The sequence below is a fragment of the Dendropsophus ebraccatus genome, chromosome 1 (assembly GCF_027789765.1).
Source record: "Dendropsophus ebraccatus isolate aDenEbr1 chromosome 1, aDenEbr1.pat, whole genome shotgun sequence".
In the NCBI taxonomy this organism is placed as follows: domain Eukaryota; kingdom Metazoa; phylum Chordata; class Amphibia; order Anura; family Hylidae; genus Dendropsophus; species Dendropsophus ebraccatus.
In genome coordinates, this window is record NC_091454.1 from 18446035 (window position 1) to 18469538 (window position 23504).

General features: G+C 41.5%; 1 protein-coding gene across 2 annotated transcripts in view; it reads left to right on the forward strand.

Annotated features, from left to right (window-relative positions):
- CRACR2A (calcium release activated channel regulator 2A) overlaps positions 1 to 23504 on the forward strand; it is a 73894-nt gene that overhangs the window by 37001 nt on the left and 13389 nt on the right. For both annotated transcript variants that reach the window (XM_069968523.1, XM_069968533.1), the window contains 7 exons: positions 1778 to 1924; positions 2893 to 2983; positions 8111 to 8206; positions 12073 to 12260; positions 16271 to 16342; positions 17381 to 17426; positions 20015 to 20106. In XM_069968523.1, the coding sequence (XP_069824624.1) occupies positions 1778 to 1924; positions 2893 to 2983; positions 8111 to 8206; positions 12073 to 12260; positions 16271 to 16342; positions 17381 to 17426; positions 20015 to 20106 (732 nt within the window). The remainder of the gene's footprint in view (positions 1 to 1777; positions 1925 to 2892; positions 2984 to 8110; positions 8207 to 12072; positions 12261 to 16270; positions 16343 to 17380; positions 17427 to 20014; positions 20107 to 23504) is intronic.

Genomic DNA, 23504 nt, shown 5'->3' on the forward strand with positions numbered 1-23504 from the left:
AGAGAGAACGATCAGCCGATGATCGTGTCATCGGCTGATGGTTCATTTAGGGCCAGACCTAAAATCATCGTTCCCCCACCACGCATCGCTACAGTGGAATAGCGGTGCGCGGCGGGCGACTGACGATTTGAAAAGCACCATACATTACCTGTCATGTCTTCTCCTCCGCTCTGTCTTCCTTCCTGGGTCCCGCGCGCTCTAGCTTCAGAATGGCCAGTCAGCTGACGGAGCGCTCATCCAATCACAGGCGGGGAACGCCACGGCCTGTGATTGGCTGAGTGGCCTGTCAGCTGAAGACAGAGCGGAGGAGAAGACCTGCAGGTAATGTACTGCTGCAAGGGCTGCAAGGACATCAGTAACGATGTCCCTGCAGCCCTCGCTCAACGATCATCGGGCCGTAGAATAGGCCCAGTAAACGAGCGGCGATCTAGCAGTTGATCGGGCCCTGCATGGCTTGTGGAATAGGACCCTTAGGGTCCTACTAGACGGCCCGATCATAAATTGTAAACGATCTGGTAGATCGACACTGTTTTATTGAGCTATTACACAGGCCAACTATCGGGCAGCAAGGGCTGCACAGACATCATTAGCGATGTCCATGCAGCCCTTGCCTTAAGTTTAAAATAATAAAGTATTAACTTACCTTACCATGTTCCCGGTAGTCCTCAGAGGCCTTCCCCAGTATCTTTGAAGGTCTTCCCCAGTGTCCTCAGAGGTCTTCCCCAGTGTCTTCAGAGGCCTTCCCATCTGTCTGCAGCTCTGCCTTATGTTCTGGTCTTTGCACTGACAGGCCATGGGTGCTCAGCCAGTGATTGGCTGAGCAACCGCAGGGGAAGTCAAAAGACCGGAACACAAGGCAGAGCTGCAGACAGCTGGGAAGGCCTCTGAGGACACTGGGGAAGACCTTTGAGGACACCGGGGAAGGCCTTTGAGGACACCGGGGGAAGACCTCCAAGGATACTGGGGAAGGCCCAAGGACACCCGGGAATATGGTAAGGTAAGATAATATTTTTAAATTTAATACTACAGTCATCAGCCGTCGGCCACGCATCACTATTACACATAACAATGCACGCCCGACACCTGATGATTTTAGGGCTGGACCTAAAGAAACGATCAGCCAATGATCGTTTTGCTCATTCTCTCTATTACACAGAGCAATAATCGCTCCCCGTAATAGGGCCTTATGGATTTTTTTCATAGTTATTATCTATTCAGTCTCCTTCCCCCAGTTCTGAGCTGCTGCTTTCTGCTGAAGACACAAAAATCTGTGTGTGAGCTTTTTTTTTCCGTCTCCCCCTCCCTTCCGAGTCGGCGGATGTAAACAAGTCCATATCTGCAACTTTGTAATGCCAGGAGGGTTAATGACAGTGAATTTATCAGCTTGACCTCAGATTAACCCTCCCAGCATTATGAAGAAGTTAAAAAGTTGCAGATACAGCCAACCAGGGAATACCCCTTTAATTTGTGGCTTCGTGATTAAAGATTAAAAGATTAAAAGAGTTGTCTACTTTGGACAATCCCCACTTGTCCCCACCCCCCATGGTAACTCAAATAGAGTATAGTACTTAAATGGGTTTCTAAACCTGACAACCCCTTTACAACCTCAAGCACCCAACAAAACCAATAAATCTGAACTAGTCACTGAAAACCCCCCTCATTTTCCTTGCAGTAACATTCTTGTGCACAACAGACATACTTACCATAGGCTGCTATAGGGCAGAGTGCAGGCCTAGACCTTAAAAGCCAAGTGACAAGAATGTCTTCTTCCTTGCAGCGAGAACACAATAAAACGCTTATGGATGGATTTAAGGAAGGATGAACCTCACCTGCTTCCAAGTTTTGAAGAATTCCTTACAAGAGTCTTCTCGCAAATCCAAGAAGCCAATGAGGAAAAGAATGAAATGGAGTGTGCGCTAAAAAAGTTAGTAAACTGAATGAAAGAACAATATGTGACTGTATGGATTCTCTGTTGTCTTCATTATCCCCACCTCCTGTCCAATAACAGACTTCCTGTTCCTGTTGTACACTCTAGAAGGAAATTTAGCCAACTCTATCTCTCTTTCTTAATACTTTCTTGACTATAACCCTGCCCACCAGTGGCGTAGCTACCAGGGTCGCAGCGTTCGTCCCCGCCCCCTACCCCTTCCCGGGACTGCACGGTTCCTCAGAGCCACTTTCACCAGCTCTGGGATGCAGTGAGAACCGTGCCGTCCCGTGGGGAGAGGGGAAGGTTAGGGGTGTTGCTTTGGCTGTACCATGGAGGCAGGCCATGCTTTGATGGGGTTGGCTGCTGTGTGGGCCCCATAGCAGCTGTGTGGCCTGCCTCAATTGTAGCTATGCCACTGGTTGAAGATAATCTTCCTCATTAGAAAGTCCCTTTAAGTAAAGTAATAAAATAACATCAGCAGATTGCTGCTTGCCTCCATGTTCCTCTCTCTGCGCCCTCCACTGCGTCTGTACGTACCTATGGAGTATGCAGAGTGATATCATAGTCACAGGGCAATTTTAAATGAATATCTGGCATAAAGTAATTGGTGCAGGAAGTTGCTGCATTTTGCTATAAAGTGGCAACCCCTTTAAGTAAACTATACTCACTTAGGTATTGTGTGTGGACCTATTAATGTGCGCATCTCAAAAACCTACCATAAGACATAGACATACAAGGAAACTTCTCCTAAAAACTACTGTTTTCTGTGACAATCCTTCATTGGCCTTATTCTTTGCAAGGTCCGCCCCCGCGGATCTCTATTCTTCATTACAGTTATGGGTGCTCGTGGGCGGGGCTCGAAAAGGCTTTACTTTATAGGCAGTGGATAGTATAGCAATAAGGTTTAGGTAAAGAGGGTGTAAACTTCGCAGGCCCACCATTCACATGTTTCTTTTGTCTAGGAAAATCGCCACCTACGACAGCGAAATCCAGAATTTATATGAAGAGATGGAACAACAGATAAAAACAGAGAAGGAACAATTTCTCTTACAAGTAAGTTCCGATGTCTCGGCTGAACACAATATCAGCCATCACGTCCATTGACCTCGAAATGTCTCTTTCTTTGTGTACCGTGTAGGAAGGTAGCTGTGAGAGTGTGTGTATTTTTATGTTCTGCCTTTGAAAAAGGACGTTTCAGTCCAGGGGAGATAATAACTATATCTAGTAGTAGGTCAAGCTTCCCAGATTTATAGCTTTTATTTCTTACTCTACAAATGTAGGACATTTCTTTAACCTATATTTTTTGCCGACTTATTAGTCCGTTCCGTCTGGTCTGCCCTCGGAAACCCACGTATTATACCTAACAAATCACTCCGAAGTATAGTCGTTCCGTTTTTCCTTGATTATTCATCATCATCACATAAAATGTAACGTATAATTAAAATAATAAAAATGACATAATAAGAACAAATAGGCAGATCAGTCGGTCAAAAATAAAGTGAATAACATTGTTATCTCATGACAATGGCTCCTGAAACAGGGAGGGGTATATGAGGCAGTAAGTGAACAGTCATCCAGATTCCCGAGATCTTAATCCGTTTGATCATATTATGGATGTGCTGGAGAAACAAGTCCCATCCATGGAGGCCGCACAGATCAACTTACACCAAAGATAGGGAACCGATAGCCCTCCTGCTGTCACAAAACTACAGTTCCCATCAGTGCCAGCACCAGCACTTGGGCCCATTGCACCTCAAAGGCCCACCAGTGGCAGACCATAATGTGGGCCGTTCTGGCGGCAGATTGTGGCCTGAGGCCTATGGCTATCTGGACCGCCCACGCCTGATCCCACTGCAGTTGCACATCAGGGGCCCACCAGACGATTCATGAGATGTCCAGCTGCAGCGCCAGTGAGTGCACTAAAAACAACAATGTTTACCTGTCACTGCAGGTCTCAAGGTGCTGCTCTACCCTGTTTTCTCATCCGGCACTGGCAGCGCATGTTACAGACATTGATTGAGCGTGAAGTCCCACCCACCAGTCAGGAGTAGTGATGGGCAAACACCTCGATGTTCGATTCGAATCCCGAACATGAACATAAAAAATAATGATGACAATTAGTTCGATTTGTGTTTGCTGAAAATTCACGAACAAATAACGAACGTACAGTAGAAGCGTACATTTCGGTGTGTACAGATTATCAGGTACAAAGCGTAAAATACGTAATATCGGAGCAATACGAGGTGTGCAGCATTAGTGTATCTTTTATTTGCCTGTGCAGATATACGCAATGACGTGCATACATGTATCACGAAATACGCACAATGAATGCTCAGTCAGCTCAGCAAGTCCGCTTATGGCCTCTGAGAACTCAAATACATTGTGAAGATAATGGACAGGGTGGACTATAATGGACGCCTGGTCACTACAGGGTTAAGCAATGAATCCTTATAGTGCTAAAACACTGGATTCTGTCGCCCTCCCTACACTGACAATTTCACAACGTTCTAAGCCCTACTCAGTCAGCTCTCCCTCCCTACACTGACAATTTCACAACGTTCTAAGCCCTACTCGGTCCGCTCTCCCTCCCTACACTGACAATTTCACAACGTTCTAAGCCCTACTCAGTCAGCTCTCCCTCCCTACACTGACAATTTCACAACGTTCTAAGCCCTACTCGGTCCGCTCTCCCTCCCTACACTGACAATTTCACAACGTTCTAAGCCCTACTCGGTCCGCTCTCCCTCCCTACACTGACAATTTCACAACGTTCTAAGCCATACTCAGTAAGCTCTACCTTGATACACTGACAATTTCACAACCTTCTAAGCCCTACTCAGTCAGCTTTCCCTCCCTACACTGACAATTTCACAAAGTTCTAAGCCCTACTCGGTCCGCTCTCCCTCCCTACACTGATAATTTCACAAGGTTCTAAGCCTTACTCAGTCAGCTCTCCCTTGATACACTGACAATTTTTTACAACATTCTAAGTCCTACTCGGTCCGCTCTCCCTCCCTACACTGACAATTTCACAACATTCTAAGCCATACTCGGCCCAGTCTCCCTCCCTACACTGACAATTTTACAACGTTTTAAGCCCTACTCGGTCCGCTCTCCCTCCCTACACTGACAATTTCACACTGTTCTAAGCCCTACTCAGTCAGCTCTCCCTCCCTACACTGACTAACTACCACTGTGAATATTGCTGCCTAACTACATTCAGATGCTGTCCCTGCTCGTCTCACTCTACCTACTGAACGGCACAAGAATCAGGAAAGACAGTGAGAAAATTTGCCTCAGCGTCACGTTTTTATAGCATGTACGTACCATGCGTTATGGCGCTTATCGTATAGCCAATCACAGTAATGCCAGTAGTGAATATGGCTACTACATTACCTGATGTGCCCTTCCTTCCCCACACGTTCATTGGCTCTTTCAAATTGGCGGGAGGAAACTTGCACAGTTACGTACATCACGAGATGTTCGAATATTGGGGGAGATTTATCAAACATGGTGTAAAGTGAAACTGGCTCAGTTGCCCCTAGCAACCAATCAGATTCCACCTTTCATTTTCCAAAGAATCTGTGAGGAACTAGTTGCTAGGGGCAACTAAGCCAGTTCTACTTTACACCAGTTTTATAAATCTCCCACAATGTTCGAAAATGATCGTTATAACCATTCCGATCATTGAACAAATTATTCATGATCGGCGAACACCAATAATTAGCATCATGTTCGTGCGAACATTTACGAACATGTTGCTCATCACTATTAGGCAGTGACTAGGACATTCGGGCCAGGCAATATCTATAACACACGCTGCCTGTGTCGGATAAGAACAGGGGAGTGACGGGGGAGCGTGTGGGAGGTAAGTTTTGTTATTTTCTTTTGTATTTATGTACAGTGGGGGCCATCTACTAAAGGGGAACTATACTATTACAACCATATAGTGACCATCCTACTAATAAATACTGAATACAGCGCTAATCATGTATCGTCAGGAAAAGAACAGACACCGCCAGCCAGGGGCGTAACTGGAAAGGGCTGGGCCTCATAGCAAACTTTTGATTGGGCCCCCTCCTTACCCCATCCCACTGTAGGTAATCCCCTTCTTTGTTAGCCCTCCGCCCAGAAGACACTATATGTTAGGCATATGGTGCCCCCATGGTAGACATTTCGCCTAGTGTCCCCGATAGTAGACTTCTCTCCTTGTAAGCCCCGTAGATAGTGTCCCCCAAAATAGGCATCTTCCCTAGTATTCTACCCCCCAGTACATAGTGTCCCCCATGGCAGGCATCTCCTTTGGTACTATGATAACAGCTCAGGAGGCCTAGTGTATTGGAGGAATGGGTCCCCTGATGTGGCGGGCCCCATAGCAGCCGCTATGTCTGCTATGGTGGTAGTTACGCCTCTGCCCCCAGCCCCCATGATAGATGTATGCCTATAGATAGCCACCTATCCTCTTGTTTCTCATAAACATTATTACGGAGCAGAAATTATAAGCCATCATTCATTTAATAAGAAATAATTTTTTATCTTCCTAATGCAGCCGGAGAATGCGCGGGGGTGAGAGTTAATGGAACACTTGGAGCTTTTTGTTTTGTTTTTTTATTATTTTACTTAAAAAAAAAAAAAAAACTTAATTGAGTCTTTGTACCAAAATATATTTTAAATGGGGAGGAGAGCGCCCTGCGTCTATACGCTATCTCTGGCGAGCGTTGCTAACAGCTATGATTTCTCTCTCTGCTTTCCTAATGGCTTTTAATGGGAGCCCAAGCAACGCATAAACAATGAAAAAAAAAATCTATAATGCATTTCACATTGGATTTAGTCAATAGACTGAGAATTGTGCTTGTGATATTTTTCATATTTACCGAAACCCCGGGGCAAATTTTCAATGCAATTGTGTATCGCAGCAATAAATCCGGGACTTGTTGTTTCTTTATGTTTTTTTTTTTTTATTTAGAGGTACCAAATCATTCAAAAAATATATATATTTCATTAGAAAATTCGTAATTTCATAAAGGGACAGTACTGCGGAGTCTCTGCTTCTATGTCACCCTCAACCTCCCACTCAGATGTAACAAGTTTGTCACCCTCTTAAAGGGGTTGTCCAGGATTAGAGAATACAGCTGCTTTCTTCCTGTAATTGTGCCACTCATGTCTTCAGTTTGTTTTTGATATTGCAGCTTGGTTTAATTAACGTGAATAACGCCAGGTTGTAATACCGCACACAACCTGTGGATAGGTGTGGCGCAGTTTTAGGGGAAAAAAGCTATAATTTCACTTAAAGGGATACTCCGGAGGGCAATTTTTTTTTTAAAAGCAACTAGTGTCAGAAAGGTATACAGATTTGTAAATTATTTCTCTATCTATCTATCTATCTATCTATCTATCTATCTATCTATCATCTATTATCTATCTATCTATCTATCTATCTATCTATCTATCTATCTTCTATCTATCTATCTATCTATCTATCTATCTATCTATCTATCTATCTCCTATCTATCTATCTATCTATCTATCTATCTCCTATCTATCTCCTATCTATCTCCTATCTATCTATCTCCTATCTATCTATCTATCTATCTATCTATCTCCTATCTATCTATCTATCTATCTATCTATCTATCTATCTATCTCCTATCTATCTATCTATCTATCTCCTATCTATCTCCTATCTATCTCCTATCTATCTATCTCCTATCTATCTATCTATCATCTATCTATCTCCTATCTATCTATCTATCTATCTATCTATCTATCTATCTATCTATCATCTATCTATCTATCTCCTATCTATCTATCTATCTATCTATCTATCTATCTATCTCCTATCTATCTATCTATCTATCTATCTATCTATCTATCTATCTCATCTATCTATCTCCTATCTATCTATCTATCTATCTATCTATCTATCTATCTATCTCCTATCTATCTATCTCCTATCTATCTATCTATCTATCTATCTATCTATCTATCTATCTATCTATGTATCTATCTCCTATCTATCTATCTATCTATCTCCTATCTATCTATCTCCTATCTATCTATCTATCTATCTATCTATCTATCTATCTCCTATCTATCTATCTATCTATCTATCTATCTATCTATCTATCTATCTATCCATCCATCTCATTTTTAATCATAGAATATTCTTGTTATATTTAGGACACAGAGAGATTCCAGACACGCAGCCATATACTGGAGGAGAAGCTGCAGAGCAAGGAGCAGGAGCTGGAGCATCTTGTGCTAAAGCAAAAGCGGGTATGTATATGTGACTACTGGAAATCCCCCCCCCCCATTCTATAATTACCATATCACCCCTTTGGTGGGTTCTTGTTTACCCATTACCCACCTGAACCAGGAATAGAGCATATTTGTTTCCTTGTGCTAATAGAGCGTATAAGTAGGAATGGCCTTAAAGGGCTTTCCCCAAGATTAAAATGTATTGATAAATAACTCATCAGTGGGGGTTGGACCTCCAAAGGTCAGAAGAATGGGGATCACTTACCCTCCTGTGTTACCTACAGGAGGTAATATACATGAAAGCTGTGTAATACTTAATATTATTCAACAAATGTTAAAAAAAAATGTCAGCAAAGATATATTTTTCAGCAAAAAGTAAAGTGCACAATATAGTTTATGTAATACCTGATACATCCTGCAGGGGAGCTGTAGGCAAATAGGATACTACATTCCATCTCCCTCACAGATTACTGCACATTCCTGCCTCTTTGTGGTCATCTTATTACCAAGGGATCCCTCTAATAAGAAGTGATTTTGAAAAGTAGACAATCCCTTTAAGCTGATATAAAAAAGGATACCCCATAGGCACAAAGCCTCATTGATGTGGAGAATTGCTGGTGAATTGATAGATAGCTGTTATAAGTCACCCTCACCCAGTGAATGGGTAAACCATGTTATACATATTACCTTATTTCTCATGTTCTGATTGGGATCTTTATGTTTTTTTGTTGTTTTTTACATTTCGGGGCATTGAGTATTTGTGCAGTAAGCTTCTCTTTGATGCGGCGGAGAATATAACAGGAATATAATGAGTCTCCTCCATTCTCTCGCTGTATTCATGTTTATGTAAATCCCGCTGTTCGGCTCCTCTTGTTTTGTGCGTTTTGAGTAGTGCTTTTAGCTGAGATGAATTGGGCTTTCAAGTCGAAAAACATAAAAAAAATCTTCCGACAACTGTTTATATAATCTATATACAAACAACTGTAGCAAACTTAAAGGGGCTTGTTGATATGGATGGCGTGTCCTCAGAATAGGCTGTCAATATTTGATTGGTGGGGGCCCGATTTAAAGAGCCCCCTCATCTATGGAGAAGAGAGGCAGAAGCAGACAGCGCCATACATTGTGCAGTGGCCATACTGAGTACTGCAGCCCATTAAAGTGAATCAGAGCTGAGCTACAATAACCCATGACAACCACTACACAGTGTTTGGGGCTGTCTATTTACTATATATTCAGGTATCATGGTGCCAGATGCCAGCTCACAATAATCATGGCCCATCCTGAGGATATGCTATCAATGTAGAAGTCTTGGATAATCCCTTTAAATTATCGATACACAGATATGCGGTTTTTGATTTTGAACTGGCTGACCATTTAATGCACATAGATGATCCGTATGGTCTTAGGGATATAAGCTGCTGTCAGAGGTGTCTGGCAGCATCCTTCTCCCCCATTCCTATTCCTAAAACATGCTTGCTTGGCTGAGGTGTGAGGCAGTATACAATGATCTAGACCTCCAGAAATACTAGATATAACGGCTAACAATGGTAACACTCAACCACCAGAGATAATAGATTAGAGATATAGAGAATAGATTAATCATTAAGCTAGTGATCATCTGTATATATGGCTAAGCAGTGAGCTCCACCTAGTGGTGACTTCAGGCAAAATTAAGTTGAACAATTAAATGTATTAATAGAAACAGCTCTGTTCTCTACCATAGAGTCCTATTTGTTTAAATAAAATAAGATCATAGGTTTAAGTTACAAACAACTAGTAAAGTCTATCTCCTCTCTATCTATCTCCTATCTATCTATCTATCTATCTATCTATCTATCTATCTATTATCTATTTATCTATCTCCTATCTATCTATCTATCTATCTATCTATCTATCTCCTATCTATCTATCTATCTATCTATCTATCTATCTATCTATCTCCTATCTATTATCTATCTATCTCCTATCTATCTATCTATCTATCTATCTATCTATCTATCTATCTATTATCTATCTCCTATCTATCTATCTCCTATCTATCTATCTATCTATCTATCTATCTCCTATCTATCTATCTATCTATCTATCTATCTATCTCCTATCTATCTATCTATCTATCTTCTATCTATCTATCTATCTATCTATCTATCTATCTATCTATCTATTTCTCTGCACAGATATTAGTTACACTATCCGCCTTGTATTTCCACCATCTATACACAGGTATAATATGATTATTAGCTTGATCCATCATCTTTGGCAGTTCGGGCCATGAAGCGGTGCAGCATCTGGGCAGGTATTCTGCATCGCTCGCCTCCATGGGATTTAGATAGCTTTGCTGTGCATTCAATCCCCCCTAAGTGGACAGATAATACTTTATTTTAAGCAAACAAGTCAATGTAATATTGTATCTGTCATAACAGTGACAGGCCCAAGGGGCAGACCGGCTGCTTTTTTGACTAAAGGCAAATTAATCTTTATGGCCTAGATATCCAATCATCTGTGGACGGTGAGCGTCTGCACAGCCAGGAGAGGGATGGAAGGTTTCGCTGGATTATTTCATGGTTTAGTAAATGAAATTCTTGTGATGTATGTGAGAAATGTCCATGTGGTTGTCATAATGATATAGAGGGTGCCGGGTCTGATGGTGAGAGCGGAAGAGAGAGCAGGTGTCACCTGGGAAATACATCTAACAATACAAGATGACTTCTTATATCCACAAGAATTTACTGACACGGTCTATGATCTATCATCTATCTATGTATCTATCTATCTATCTATCTATCTATCTATCTATCTATCTATCTATCTATCTATCTCCTATCTATCTATCTATCTATCTATCTCCTATCTATCTATCTCCTATCTATCTATCTATCTATCTATCTCCTATCTATCTATCTATCTATCTATCTCCTATCTATTTCCTATCTATCTATCTATCTATCTATCTATCTATCTATCTATCTCCTATCTATCTATCTATCTCCTATCTATCTATCTATCTATCATCTATCTATCTATCTATCTATCTATCTATCTATCTATCTATCATCTATCTATCTATCTATCTATCTATCTATCTATCTATCTATCTATCTATCATCTATCTCCTATCTATCTTTCTATCATCTATCTATATATCTGTCTGTCTATCTATCTATCTATCTATCTATTTATCTATCTATCGCTATATCCTATTACTATCTATCTATCTATCTATCTATCTATCTATCTATCTATCTCCTATCTATCTATCTATCTATCTATCTATCTATGTATCTATCTCCTATCTATCTATCTATCTATCTATCTATCTCCTATCTATCTATCTATCTCCTATCTATCTATCTATCTATCTATCTATCTATCTATCTCCTATCTATCTATCTATCTATCTATCTATCTATCTATCTATCTCCTATCTATCTCCTATCTATCTATCTATCTATCTCCTATCTATTTCCTATCTATCTATCTATCTATCTCCTATCTATCTATCTATCTATCTATCTATCTATCATCTATCTATCTATCTATCTATTATCTATCTATCTCCTATCTATCTATCTATCTATCTATCTATCTATCTCCTATCTATCTATCTCCTATCTATCTATCTATCTATCTATCTATCTATCTATCTATCTCCTATCTATCTATCTATCTATCTATCTATCTATTATCTATCTATCTCCTATCTATCTATCTATCTATCTATCTATCTATCTATCTATCTATCTATCTCCTATCTATCTATCTATCTATCTATCTATCTATCTATCAGCACTGCCTTATGGCATGTTGCAAAGATTATTCCAAATACTGAATATCCGCTTGCCATACACTTATCGTTTTCCTTTGCTCTCTCGGATCTATTGCAGTTGGAGAGTCAGTGTAAAGAGCTGAATAATGACAAGTACGAAACCAAAGCGGAGAATGAGAAGCTGAAGCTGACCAACAAAGAGATGAGACGGGAGCTGGAGAGAACCTCCCAGGAGTTAATCACAGCTCAGAAACAACTGAAGATCCTCCAGGAGGAGGCCTCCCAGCTGCACGAGGAGAGAGAAATGTACACAACCTACAGCATCTATCCACATTTATCAATGGCATTGTGTATTTAAAGGGGTATTCCCATCTGAAGCCTCTATGGCAGATTCTCCTACCTATTAGGAGAACAGAGTTGGCTTTGAATCAGAAGACCCAGATCACCCCAACAATGTAGGGTGGGTGGGATCCACATCTATGAGCCATTTATAATATATCCCGTGTATATACAGTATAGATATGAATACCTTTTTAAAGGCTCACTAACCAAAAAGTAGAGGAGCAGGAGCTGAGCAAATTGATATATATAGTTTTATGGGAAAAGATTCAGTATAACTTGTATTCTATTGATATAAAAAAAACTTGCTCTTTCTCGGCTCAAGAGTCCAGTGGGTGGTCCTATTCAGTGACTGACAGACTTCCCTGTATGAGAGTACATATAAAATTAACTGTTACTGATTAGGACCGCCCACTGGGCAGAAATGTAAACCTCCTAGTTTAGGATTCAAGTGGGTGGCCCTAATTAGTGACAGTTGGAAGCTCATAGAAAGGAAACTATCAATCACTGATTAGGACCGCCCCCTTGACTCCCAAGTCCAGAAAGAGTGTAACTTTAGATGACTATATTACAAGTTATACTGAATCTTTTCCCACAAAGCACTATATCAGAGTGCTCACCTCCTCCAGCTCTATGACAAACTGCCGGCAGAATGAACTTTGTTTTAAATGCCATAGGGTCCCTTTAAGAATTTACTCTGATCATATGAGAGAAAAGATACGATACACGATGCTGTATCCAAACATTGTACTTGGAAAATGCAGATTTAAAGGATATGTCCACTTTTGCTTCTAGGTTTTGTATGACTTTAGTGCATCTAAAATACAAAGCCTCTTAGTGTTGACTAAAAATATTTGACTGTCAAATGTCCACTGCCCCTATGCAGATCTTTGTGTCTTAAAGTGTCACTGTAATTTTTTTTGTTTTGTTTCTTTTTTTTGCAGAAATCAATAGTCCAGGCAATTTTAAGAAACTTTGTAATTGGGTTTATTAGGCAAATATGCCATTATCTGCATTCAAAAATACTTTCCCCAGGTTCCCCCCCCCCCCCTCTCATTCACTGCTCATTATCATGAAATCTCCACTTTTTTACATCAGTCGATCCCTGTGTAACCTATGGAGAGGGGAGTGAGGAAGAGGGAGATTAGTCGCCAGCAGAGAGCAGAGAACAAAAGATTGCACAGTGGGAGCTGTGTGAAAGCTGGTATTCAGAGGTCAGAGGGGTCACTGCTGACTTCGGAGGAGATAGCCTGGTGATGTAGCTGTAAATTAACTCTTTGTTGTCCTGTTTTGGTGCCTCATCTCCCTCAACCCCTCCCCTCTCTATAAGAGAAGAGAAGAGAGAGCTTTTTCATGATAGAAATGCATTTTTTGGCTAATAAACCCAATTACAAAGTTTCTTAAAATCCTGTACTGATTTCTGCAAAAAAACTTTTTTAACGACAGTGACACTTCAAAGGGTTTATTCAGAATTACCAAAAACATAGCTGCTCTCTTCCAGAAACAGTGCTACTGCAGTCCTTTGTTTGTGTGTGGTATTGCAGCTCAGTTCCGTTGGACTGAATGGAGCCAAGTTGTAATGCCATAAACAACCTGAGCCTGGGTATGGTGCTGTTTTTTTCTTTTAACCCAGATAATTCCTTTAATGGTTAGTGATTTTTAAAAAAAAAGTCTAGCCAAATGCATGTTAGCAAGCAGCACAAGACTGATGGAAGGGAGTATGATTGCAGGATCAGACTACACAAGGTTGGTTTGTAGTCTGTAGCCATAGCGACACATAGCTCTGCATAGGAGCTGTGTACACAACACGATAATTTTTTTATATACATGTTACACTTTGTTTAATGTATTGAAACAATACAAAGGGTTGCAAATCTGGCTCTATCCTTTAAGCTTATTAAAGGAGTACTCCTGTGAAAATCTTTTTCTTTCAAATCAACTGGTTTCAGAAAATTATATAGAATTGTAATTCACTTCTATTTAAAGATCTCCAGTTTCTCGGTACTTATCAGCTGCTGTATGCCCTGCAGGAAGTGGTGTATTCTTTATAGTCTGACAGTGCTCTCTGCTAACATTGTGCCGGAGTACCCCTTTTAACAATAACACCCCTTTTATATAATTTCGCTTCAAGTAAAATTAATATTCCTTGTGGTTACAGCAGATTACGATTTCTTCCACTATTATAAATGACTCCAAAGTCTGTGATTTATGCATCAGCTGCGGGCAGCCAGCTTCATCTCTCCCCGGAGCCTGCGCTCTCCTCTTCACACACTACTTAGAAGCCATCTCATGCAAATAGTGTTTTTCCTTTTCATGGGCTTCTCATCCAATTACATGTTCAGATGTGGCAGTAGGAGCCCAGTCCTGCAGCGTATGGATGGCTTAATAAGCCTGTTTTTGCTGTTCTGTGCCCCTGCTAGGCTGTGTGCTCTTCAAACAGCTGTTCTACCACTGCCATCATTTCTTAAAGGGCCTTTCTACCTCAGAAATTTTCCTATATCTTACTTGTATATTGAGTTAAAGGGGAGCTCTAGTGATTTTTTTTTGTTTTAAAGGGGAACTCCTGGGAAAAAAAATCTTTGAAATCAACTGTTATCAGATAGTTATACAGACAGATTTATAATTTACTTCCATTAAAAAATGTCAAGTCTTCCAATACTTATCAGCTGCTATATGTCCTGCAGGAAGTGGTGTATTCTTTCCAGTCTAATTTAGTGCTCTCTGCTGTCACCTCTGTCCATGTCAGGAACTCTCCATTGCAGTAAAATAAAAAACCCTCTACTGCTCTGGGCAGTTCCTGACATGGACAGAGGTGGCACTGTGTCAGACTGGAAAGAATACACCACTTCTTGCAGGACATACAGCAGCTGATAAGTACTGGAATACTTGAGATTTTTAAATAGAAGTAAATTACAAATCTCTATAACATTCTGACACCAGTTGATTTTTTTTTTCAGTAGCTCCCCTTTGGAAGATGACAGTGGGAGTGCTGCAGTGGAATAAAACATTTGCTGCATATAAAAGAATAATAAACTTTACTACACATATGTAGTTTTCAAGTAATAGCACTATATCAAAACCAAATATTACCACCATACTATGGCCATATGGTTATCCATAGACCACATAGGTGATTACAATACACATTGCACTCTTTGCTCTAATGTCCAGGGCTAACATCACTAGCTAGGGCCCATTGGTTCAAAGTGTCACTGTCGTTCCAATTTTTTATTTTTTTTTGCAGAAATCAATAGTACAGGCGATTTTAAGAAACTTTGTAATTGGGTTTATTAGACGAAAAATGCATTTTTATCAGGAAAAAACAGTTTGAAGCTCTCCCCCCTGTCTTGGGTTCTCTTATGGAGAGGGAAGGGGTTGAGGGAGATGAGGCACCAAAACAGGACAACAAAGAGTCAATTTACAGCTATATCACCAGGCTATCTCCTCTGAAGTCAGCACTGACCTCTCTGACCTCTGAATACCGGCTTTTACATAGGTCCCACTGTGTAATCCTTTGTTCTCTGCTGCCAACTAATCTCCCTCCTCCCCCCTCCCCACTCCATAGGTTACACAGGGCCCGACTGATATAAAAGAGTCGAGATTTCCTGATAATGAGCAGTGGATGAGAGAGAAGGGGGGGACCTTGGGAAAGTCTTTTTGAATGCAGATAATGGCATATTTGCCTAATAAACCCAATTACAAAGTTTCTTAAAATCGCCTGGACTATTGATTTCTGAAAAAAAATAAAAAATAATAATAATAATAATAAAAAATACGACAGTAACACTTTAAGGATTGCTATTGTGAGCCACTTAAAGAAATTTTCCAGAAAGGTAATACTTTATTTTCCATAAGCAAGCTCGTCTATCTGCTAAAGTAATGATCTGCACCCCAATTGACTAGGCCATGGACAAGATTGGTAGCACTACCAATAGAATAGATACCTTCATGATCATAATAATGATATTGTCTTATAGGGAAGTATACCGGGTGACAGAGAGTCTTCAGCGGGAGCGCACAGCCCTTCTGAAACAGCTCGACTTGTTAAGGTAAGTAGTGTCATATACTCTTAGATTGACCTATTGGGTCACTCTTTTAGCCAAAGATGACACCTACAACACTATCATAGGGTCCTTGTTGGGATAATGGGTGTCAATCAACAGGGAGTTAGCTAGGGGGCTGGTGGGGCATGGACCCCAAGTATTGTGTGGTGAGGGTAATCCATAGATCACTGTGGATAAATATTTCTAATATGGTCACCTACAGGTATACATGACTCAGTCCTTATACTGACAGTCTAAGGGCCCTATTACACGGGACGATTATTGTGTGAAAAATCGTTATATCGTTCGAATTTAAACGATAATCGTTCTGTGTAATTGCAGGCAACCATCGAAAAATCGTTCATATGTCGTTGAGCGTTGATTTAGATCTGATCCTAAAATTATCGTTCCCTAATCGTTTGATAATCGTTCTCTGAAATTCCACATTCATTCGCTCAAGTTACACAATCGTTCAGTGTAATTGCACATTGTTCATTGTTTTGCTGGGATCAGAAGGAATAAACGATCTTAGTAACGATCGTAGGAACCATCGTAACGAACGACCATCGTTCTGTGTAATACGGTGAACAATTTCAGGTGAACGATAAACAATCTCGTTTGCAATCGTTAGTCGTTAAAAATCGCTCCGTGTAATAGGACCGTAAGGGCCCTATTCCACGGGACGATTATAGTTCAAATAATCGTTAAATCGTTCGGAACAAAGCGATAATCGTTCGGTTAAATAGCAGTTAACAGTTAAACGACAAACGAAAAATTGTTGATCGCTTAATGAATCGCTTAATTGCTCGTTCGCAAATCATTCTCATGGAATAAGACGACGTTCGGTCATTCGCAGTAGCGACGAGCACAATAGCGACGACAAGCCGACCGCAAGAATGATCATAAGTAACGATCATCGTTCCGTGTAATTGGGTGAACAATTTCAGGTCGTTCGCAATAGAATTAGTTTTATCAGTTCCACCATATTCACACTGATACAATTGTCATTTTAAAAATTTTGCTTTTTTTAATTTTTATTTTCAGGGAAATGAATAAACATTTACGGGATGAAAGAGACAGCTTTATACAGGTATGGCGCTAATTAGGATTTCTGCATAGGAAATGAGTTTGAGTTTATACTAGATAACACAAGTAAAGCTCAAAGCTTTTTTTAACTCTATGTTTTTCCCACCACATTATCTTGTCTATAACCCTGCCATTATACCCATATAATCTTTTCACAAAGGTAGGAGATAAATTGACTGAAATCCCAGCTATAGTGTATAGCAGGAACAGGAAGTCTGTTTTTATTAGACCGTTGAAAATAGGCTTCATAATCTGAACACCTCTTTATGCTGTCCATACATATAACATATTTGTCAACTGAGAGGTACATACATACGCATGCTCACCCAAGTATACATGTGTTCTGAATGAGGAAAAAGCTTCTGCCAGACCCCTATGGTTTCAGCTTATCTCTTTGAGAATTAAAGGATCAGTTTAAAGCCAACATGTCCCCCAACATCTGCTGTTGGGTCAGACTCAAGAGGCCCCATACACATTATGTGTGGCCAAAATCATAATGTGTATGGTCAGCTTAGGGCCAAGTTCACACTACGTAAGTTTCCTAATAATCACGACCGTTGTAACAACGGCCGCAATTACTACGGAACTTTTGTAGTGGTACTTTCTAAGGAATCCCGGCCGGAGTGTATACACATAGAGGGAGATTTATCAAACATGGTGTAAAGTAAAACTGGCTCAGTTGCCCCAGGAACCAATCAGATTCCACCTTTCATTTTCCAAAGAGTCTGTGAGGAATGAAAGGTGGAATCTGATTGGTTGCTAGGGGCAACTGGGCCAGTTTCACTTTACACCAGTTTGATAAATCTCTCCTCGAATAGCGGCTGCAGAAAACCCTGCTAGTTCACACAATGGAGCGTGTGACTCTGGCTGCACGCTTCATTGTGTGCAGTAGGGAATTATGATGTGCCCGCATCCGAATTCAGTGGAGGTAGAGATCCTGGCCGGTCTCTTACAACGTGTGAACATTGCCTCACACTATATCGACAAATTTTAGAAAGCTTCATGTTCTATTATCGAGTACAAGAAATTTGTTCCTGGTAGCCTACAGCCTGTCCCGACTGTACAGATTTGTAGAGATGAGTTGGGTTAATAAAGACTAGAGATGAGCAAACCTCGAGCACGCCTGGATTCATCTCAATCCCAATGTTCCGCATTTGATTACCAGTGGCTGAAGAAGTTGGATGCGACCTTAAGGTGACTCTGTACCCACAATCTGCCCCCCCCCCCACAAACCATATGTACCTTTGGGTAGCTGCTTTGAATCCAAGATCTATCCTGGGGTCTGTTCGGCAGGTGATGCAGTTATTGTCCTAAAAAAACAACTTTTAAACTTGCAGCCCCGTGCCCAATGGCCGGGGCTTAAAGTATCTGTGCCCTAACTTTACCCCACCCCTCTGTCCCTTCTCCCCACCCTCTTCATCATTAGGAATGCCACTGGAAAATTTTCTCCTCTCTGAACATTGCACAGGTCCTTAACAATCCAGCCCATGTTCAGTATTCACACAGCTGATGAATAGGAGACAATCTGCCTGGAGCATTCCTAATGATGAGGAGGGCGGGGAGGAGGGACAGAGAGGGTGTGCCAGCTTAATGCATACACAATCTAAGCCACGGCAGTTTAAAAGTTGTTTTTTAAGACAATAACTGTATCAACTGCCGACTGGACCCCAGGACAGATCTTGGTTTAAAAGCAGCTATCCGAAGGTTTGTGGGTAAAGAGTCGCTTTAAGGCTCCCTGGAAAAATAGATGCAGCCTATGTCTATGTTCACACAACGTAAGAGACTAGTCGTTCCGTGACCCATCCTGGTCACAGAACGGCCGGTCTCTGAAAAGATCATCCCGGCCGGTACTGCAGTACCGGCCGGTTGATCTTTGGCGCCGCAATGTTCTGATGCAGGCGCATCCGTGCGTGCCTGCATCAGAACTCTCCACTGAACGCTATGGAGCGTGCGGCCGGATCCTCTCGCTCCATAGTGTGCACTGACAGGCTTTTCTGCGGCTGCTATTCAATGAATAGCGGCCTCAGAAAACTGACATGTCAGTTGTTTGGCGCCGCTAGAGATCCCGGCCGAAGCGTATACCCTGTGTATATTTTCGTAATGATCACGGCCATTGTACAATGGCCGTGGTTTTATGAAAATATACGTTGTGTTAACATAGCCTATGGTTGTATCAATGTCTTCCAGGGCTGCTTCCAACTTCTTCAGCCACAGGTAATCAAAAGCAGACTGTTCGGGTTGGGAAGAACCCGGGCGTGCTTGAGGTTCGCTCATCTCTAGTAAAGATTTCTGGACATGTTCAGTTGATGTATCGGTGCTGTCTATTTGATGATCTACCCTGAATAAATGGAAAAATTTTTGATACGCGTGCTAATATTACCAAAATTGGTGGGACAGTCATGCATACTATATCACAAAGAGGTGGGGTTTGTGCAGACCCTCCCTAAAGTGGGCTGTAAAGTGGGTTTCCAAGTCTTCACCATCCTAATTTTGGTGAATAAAACATTAATAACTATGCTATGTATAGAGATGGGCAACTTGCTTTGGTAACTAGTTATTGAGTTCTGATACCAAATTATATCTATTACCCAGAAATCCAAGGTGAAGCCAACTATTTCAATAAAGAATCAGAGATCAGGATCCATAATTGGGAAATATTTTGAAAAGAAGCCATCGGTGAAAAGGTAATGCAACTATTATTTCTTCAGGATGTTGTGAAGCATTATGGAGCTTAATGTGATTAAAGGGGTACTCCGGACTGGGGGCTTTTTTGCCTATGGCCGGGGAGGAGGTGGATGAGGGCAATGACGTCCCCTAACTCCCTGGTTCCAGCGCCGTGTCCCGGATTGCGCCGCTCCGGTCCGCTCTGCCCGGCCGCATCCTGGTCACTGACGCGGGCTTGAGACGTGACGTTTCAAGTCCGCTAAGCTAATCAGTGGCAGAGGCGGGATCAAATTTTACACATATTGGGGGAGATTTATCAAACATGGTGTAAAGTGAAACTGGCTCAGTTGCCCCTAGCAACCAATCAGATTCCACCTTTCATTCCTCACAGACTCTTTGGAAAATGAAAGGTGGAATCTGATTGGTTGCTAGGGGCAACTGAGCCAGTTTCACTTTACACCATGTTTGATAAATCTCCCTCCATAGACTCAAAGAGGATAATTTCATGACTGCCCTCATTCAAGGAACTCTCCCACAAGGGCCCCCAAGGCTTCCAATAGAAGCGACTGGAGAAGACCTATAGATGTATCCTGGGGCATACATAGAAGAGATCAACGACGGGTCGCTTGTTATTTTTTCGATTTACTGTCCCTTTAATGTTCCCAAACCGACCCTATCAAGTATCCGTGAGTCATCCATTACAGTAAATATATACTGTTTGAAGAGGCTTATAACAATCCTCTGCGTGGGTTACACGAAGCTCATGTAGTCATACGTCACCTCGATGTTGGTTTAGCGTTGACGCTTTTTTTTTTTTTTTACAAATTACATAACAAAAATAAATTTATGTTCCATAATGGACTCAAAAAAATTCTCTGCCATCCACCATCCGCTCACGTCCGTCCCCGCTCTTTGTGCGCCTTACAATTAATGAAGTCCTCTTTTCTGTTAGAAGAACATCTAATTTTAGGAGGCTTCACAGGAGCCTGAATTACTTTTGAGTGCTGGGTGGACTATTTTATATTGTAATGCGTTCTCACATCGCCTAATTATTCAGTAATTGGAAGCACATCCTAAGAGACGCTCTCAATTATTCTTCTTCGTCACAATTAATTGAATTTGATGAATTATAGCCAGAATGCGCACAATGCTGCACGCACAGGAACAGGCGCGGCACGGCTCAAAATAGACAGGATTGTACCGGATGATTTGCCGCAACAACAGGCTTTCGGAATCGTATTTTCGTCAAAATTTTTTCAAAAAGTTACTTAAGAATGGTTAAAGGGGTTAGAATAACACGTCCGATTTCTTGTGCTTAGTTTGGGTGCGGGTTTTTGGAGCTCAGTTCCATTGAAGTGAATGGAGCTTAATTGTAATACCACACACAACTTGAGATCAGGGGTGGCGCTGTTTTAGCAAGAAAGCCCTATTTTTTTAACATCTTCTACGTGTTAAAGAGGGAAACACTGACATTATTCTATAGGAAGTCATTGAGTGCATTGTCCGCCGGTGAAAAAACTTCTTTAAAAGGATTTAAAAAAAACCCTGAAGCTTCTTAAAGAGGGCCATTCATAAAACAATGAGACATGTTTTCTTAAAACTCTGCATTTGACTGTTTCTCTGTTATTCCTCCTAGAAATGTATGAATAAATTGACAGCTAGGTGTCACCATTTAAACTTGTCAAAGGGGCGTGTCCCTATACTGTCTGACGCCGAGAACATCATCAGACTTCTGACTGGTAACACCCAGTTGTCAATGTATTCCTACTTTTTTTTAGGAAGAATAACAGAGGAACTACCAAGTGCAGAATGTCATGACATCACAACCACTTGGCAGCCATGTATCCTATAGCATAAACATATACAGTATCCTATAGCATAAACATATACAGTATCCTATAGCATAAACAACTACAGAATGTCACAAAATCATGTTTTCCCCCCAAAATGCCAATTATCTTGGGCTAAATTGAGCCAAGAAGAAAGGTTAACAATTTTGCATACTATCCCACCCATATACATCCAGTCCCACCCATATATGTATACTGCCATCTAAGGAGCATTTACCTTTATCAGTATTTTTTTCACTCCAAAAACTGCGCCCCTTTCCTAGACTGTTGCTCACCATGCCTACCTTTGTTTCACCATACATATATGCTCCTTCCAGCTACTTGAGAACGTTTCATCATATGTGGCTAGACATTTCATTGAAATTTATCAGTCAAAATGGCCGTCTTAAAGGGGTCAGTGGGTCAACATAATTTATTAAAGGGGTTGTCTTGATTAAAATCAGAAGTTGCAGGGCAGCAGGGGGTGGTGTAAACGTAACAAGTTATAAGTGCCTATGCTGGTTCCCTGAGCCACCAGTCCCTCACTGGTCTCATCTATATCCCAGTTCCTGTGACATCATGTTCCCCCAGGAAGTTCCCTGTTTAGCCAATCAGTGGGTGCAGTAGTATCCCGTCACTGATTGGCCTTTCCTGGAGATCAGCAGTGAACCAGGAGTGGTGGCATGGCAAGCGCAAAGGACTGGGACGGGTGTGTATAGCTTGTACATTTTTAAAGGCTGCATTACAGGGCACGATAATCCGGGGGAAGCGAGCGCCAACCTGTCATCTCAGTGCTCACTTCCCCCCTCGCTCGGGGAACAGCGAGATGTGCTGCCCAAATGATCCTTAGATCTTTCTGGCAGCCTATTAAAGACAGTGGCAGTCTATTACACGGAACGCAGTGCAGGACGTTGCTGCATAAATTATTCTCTTTCAACATGTTGAAAGACCCCGATCAGCTGACATGATGCATGTCGACTGATCATGACCTTTTAGCACGTCCTATTATTTAATGATTATCCGTCCAAGTAAGGCCGATAATCTTTTTGTGTAATAGGGCCTTAAACCACGCCGGGCTATCCTGCAAATTTTGAATTTGCCCAGACAACTGCTTAAAGTCTTTTGAGCGAAGAATAGAAATGAGCGACCCTCGAGCATGCTTGGGTTTGTCCAAACCCTAGCATGCGCATTTGATTACTGGTGGCTGAAGAAGGCTTTAAGGCTGTGTCTATGTTTTCCAGGAAGGACTGCCTAGTAGAGATGATCGAACACCGGAAAAAGTTAGGTTCTATCGAATTCGAACCTTGTCGAACCTTCCGCATTTGATTCCAGATGCCTTCCCGTTCCATGGGGAAGGAGGAGACAGCCCGAGTACAGCCTGCAATTCTGGGATACAGCCTAGGTAATAGGCTGTATCCCAGAATTTTAGGCGGTACTCGGGCTGTCTCCTGCTTCCCCACAGAACGGGAAGGCATCGGGAATCAAATGCGGAAGGTTCGACAAGGTTCGAATTCGATAGAACCTAACTTTTTCCGATGTTCGATCATCTCTACTGCCTGGGGTTCCACCAACCTTTTCAGCCACCAGTA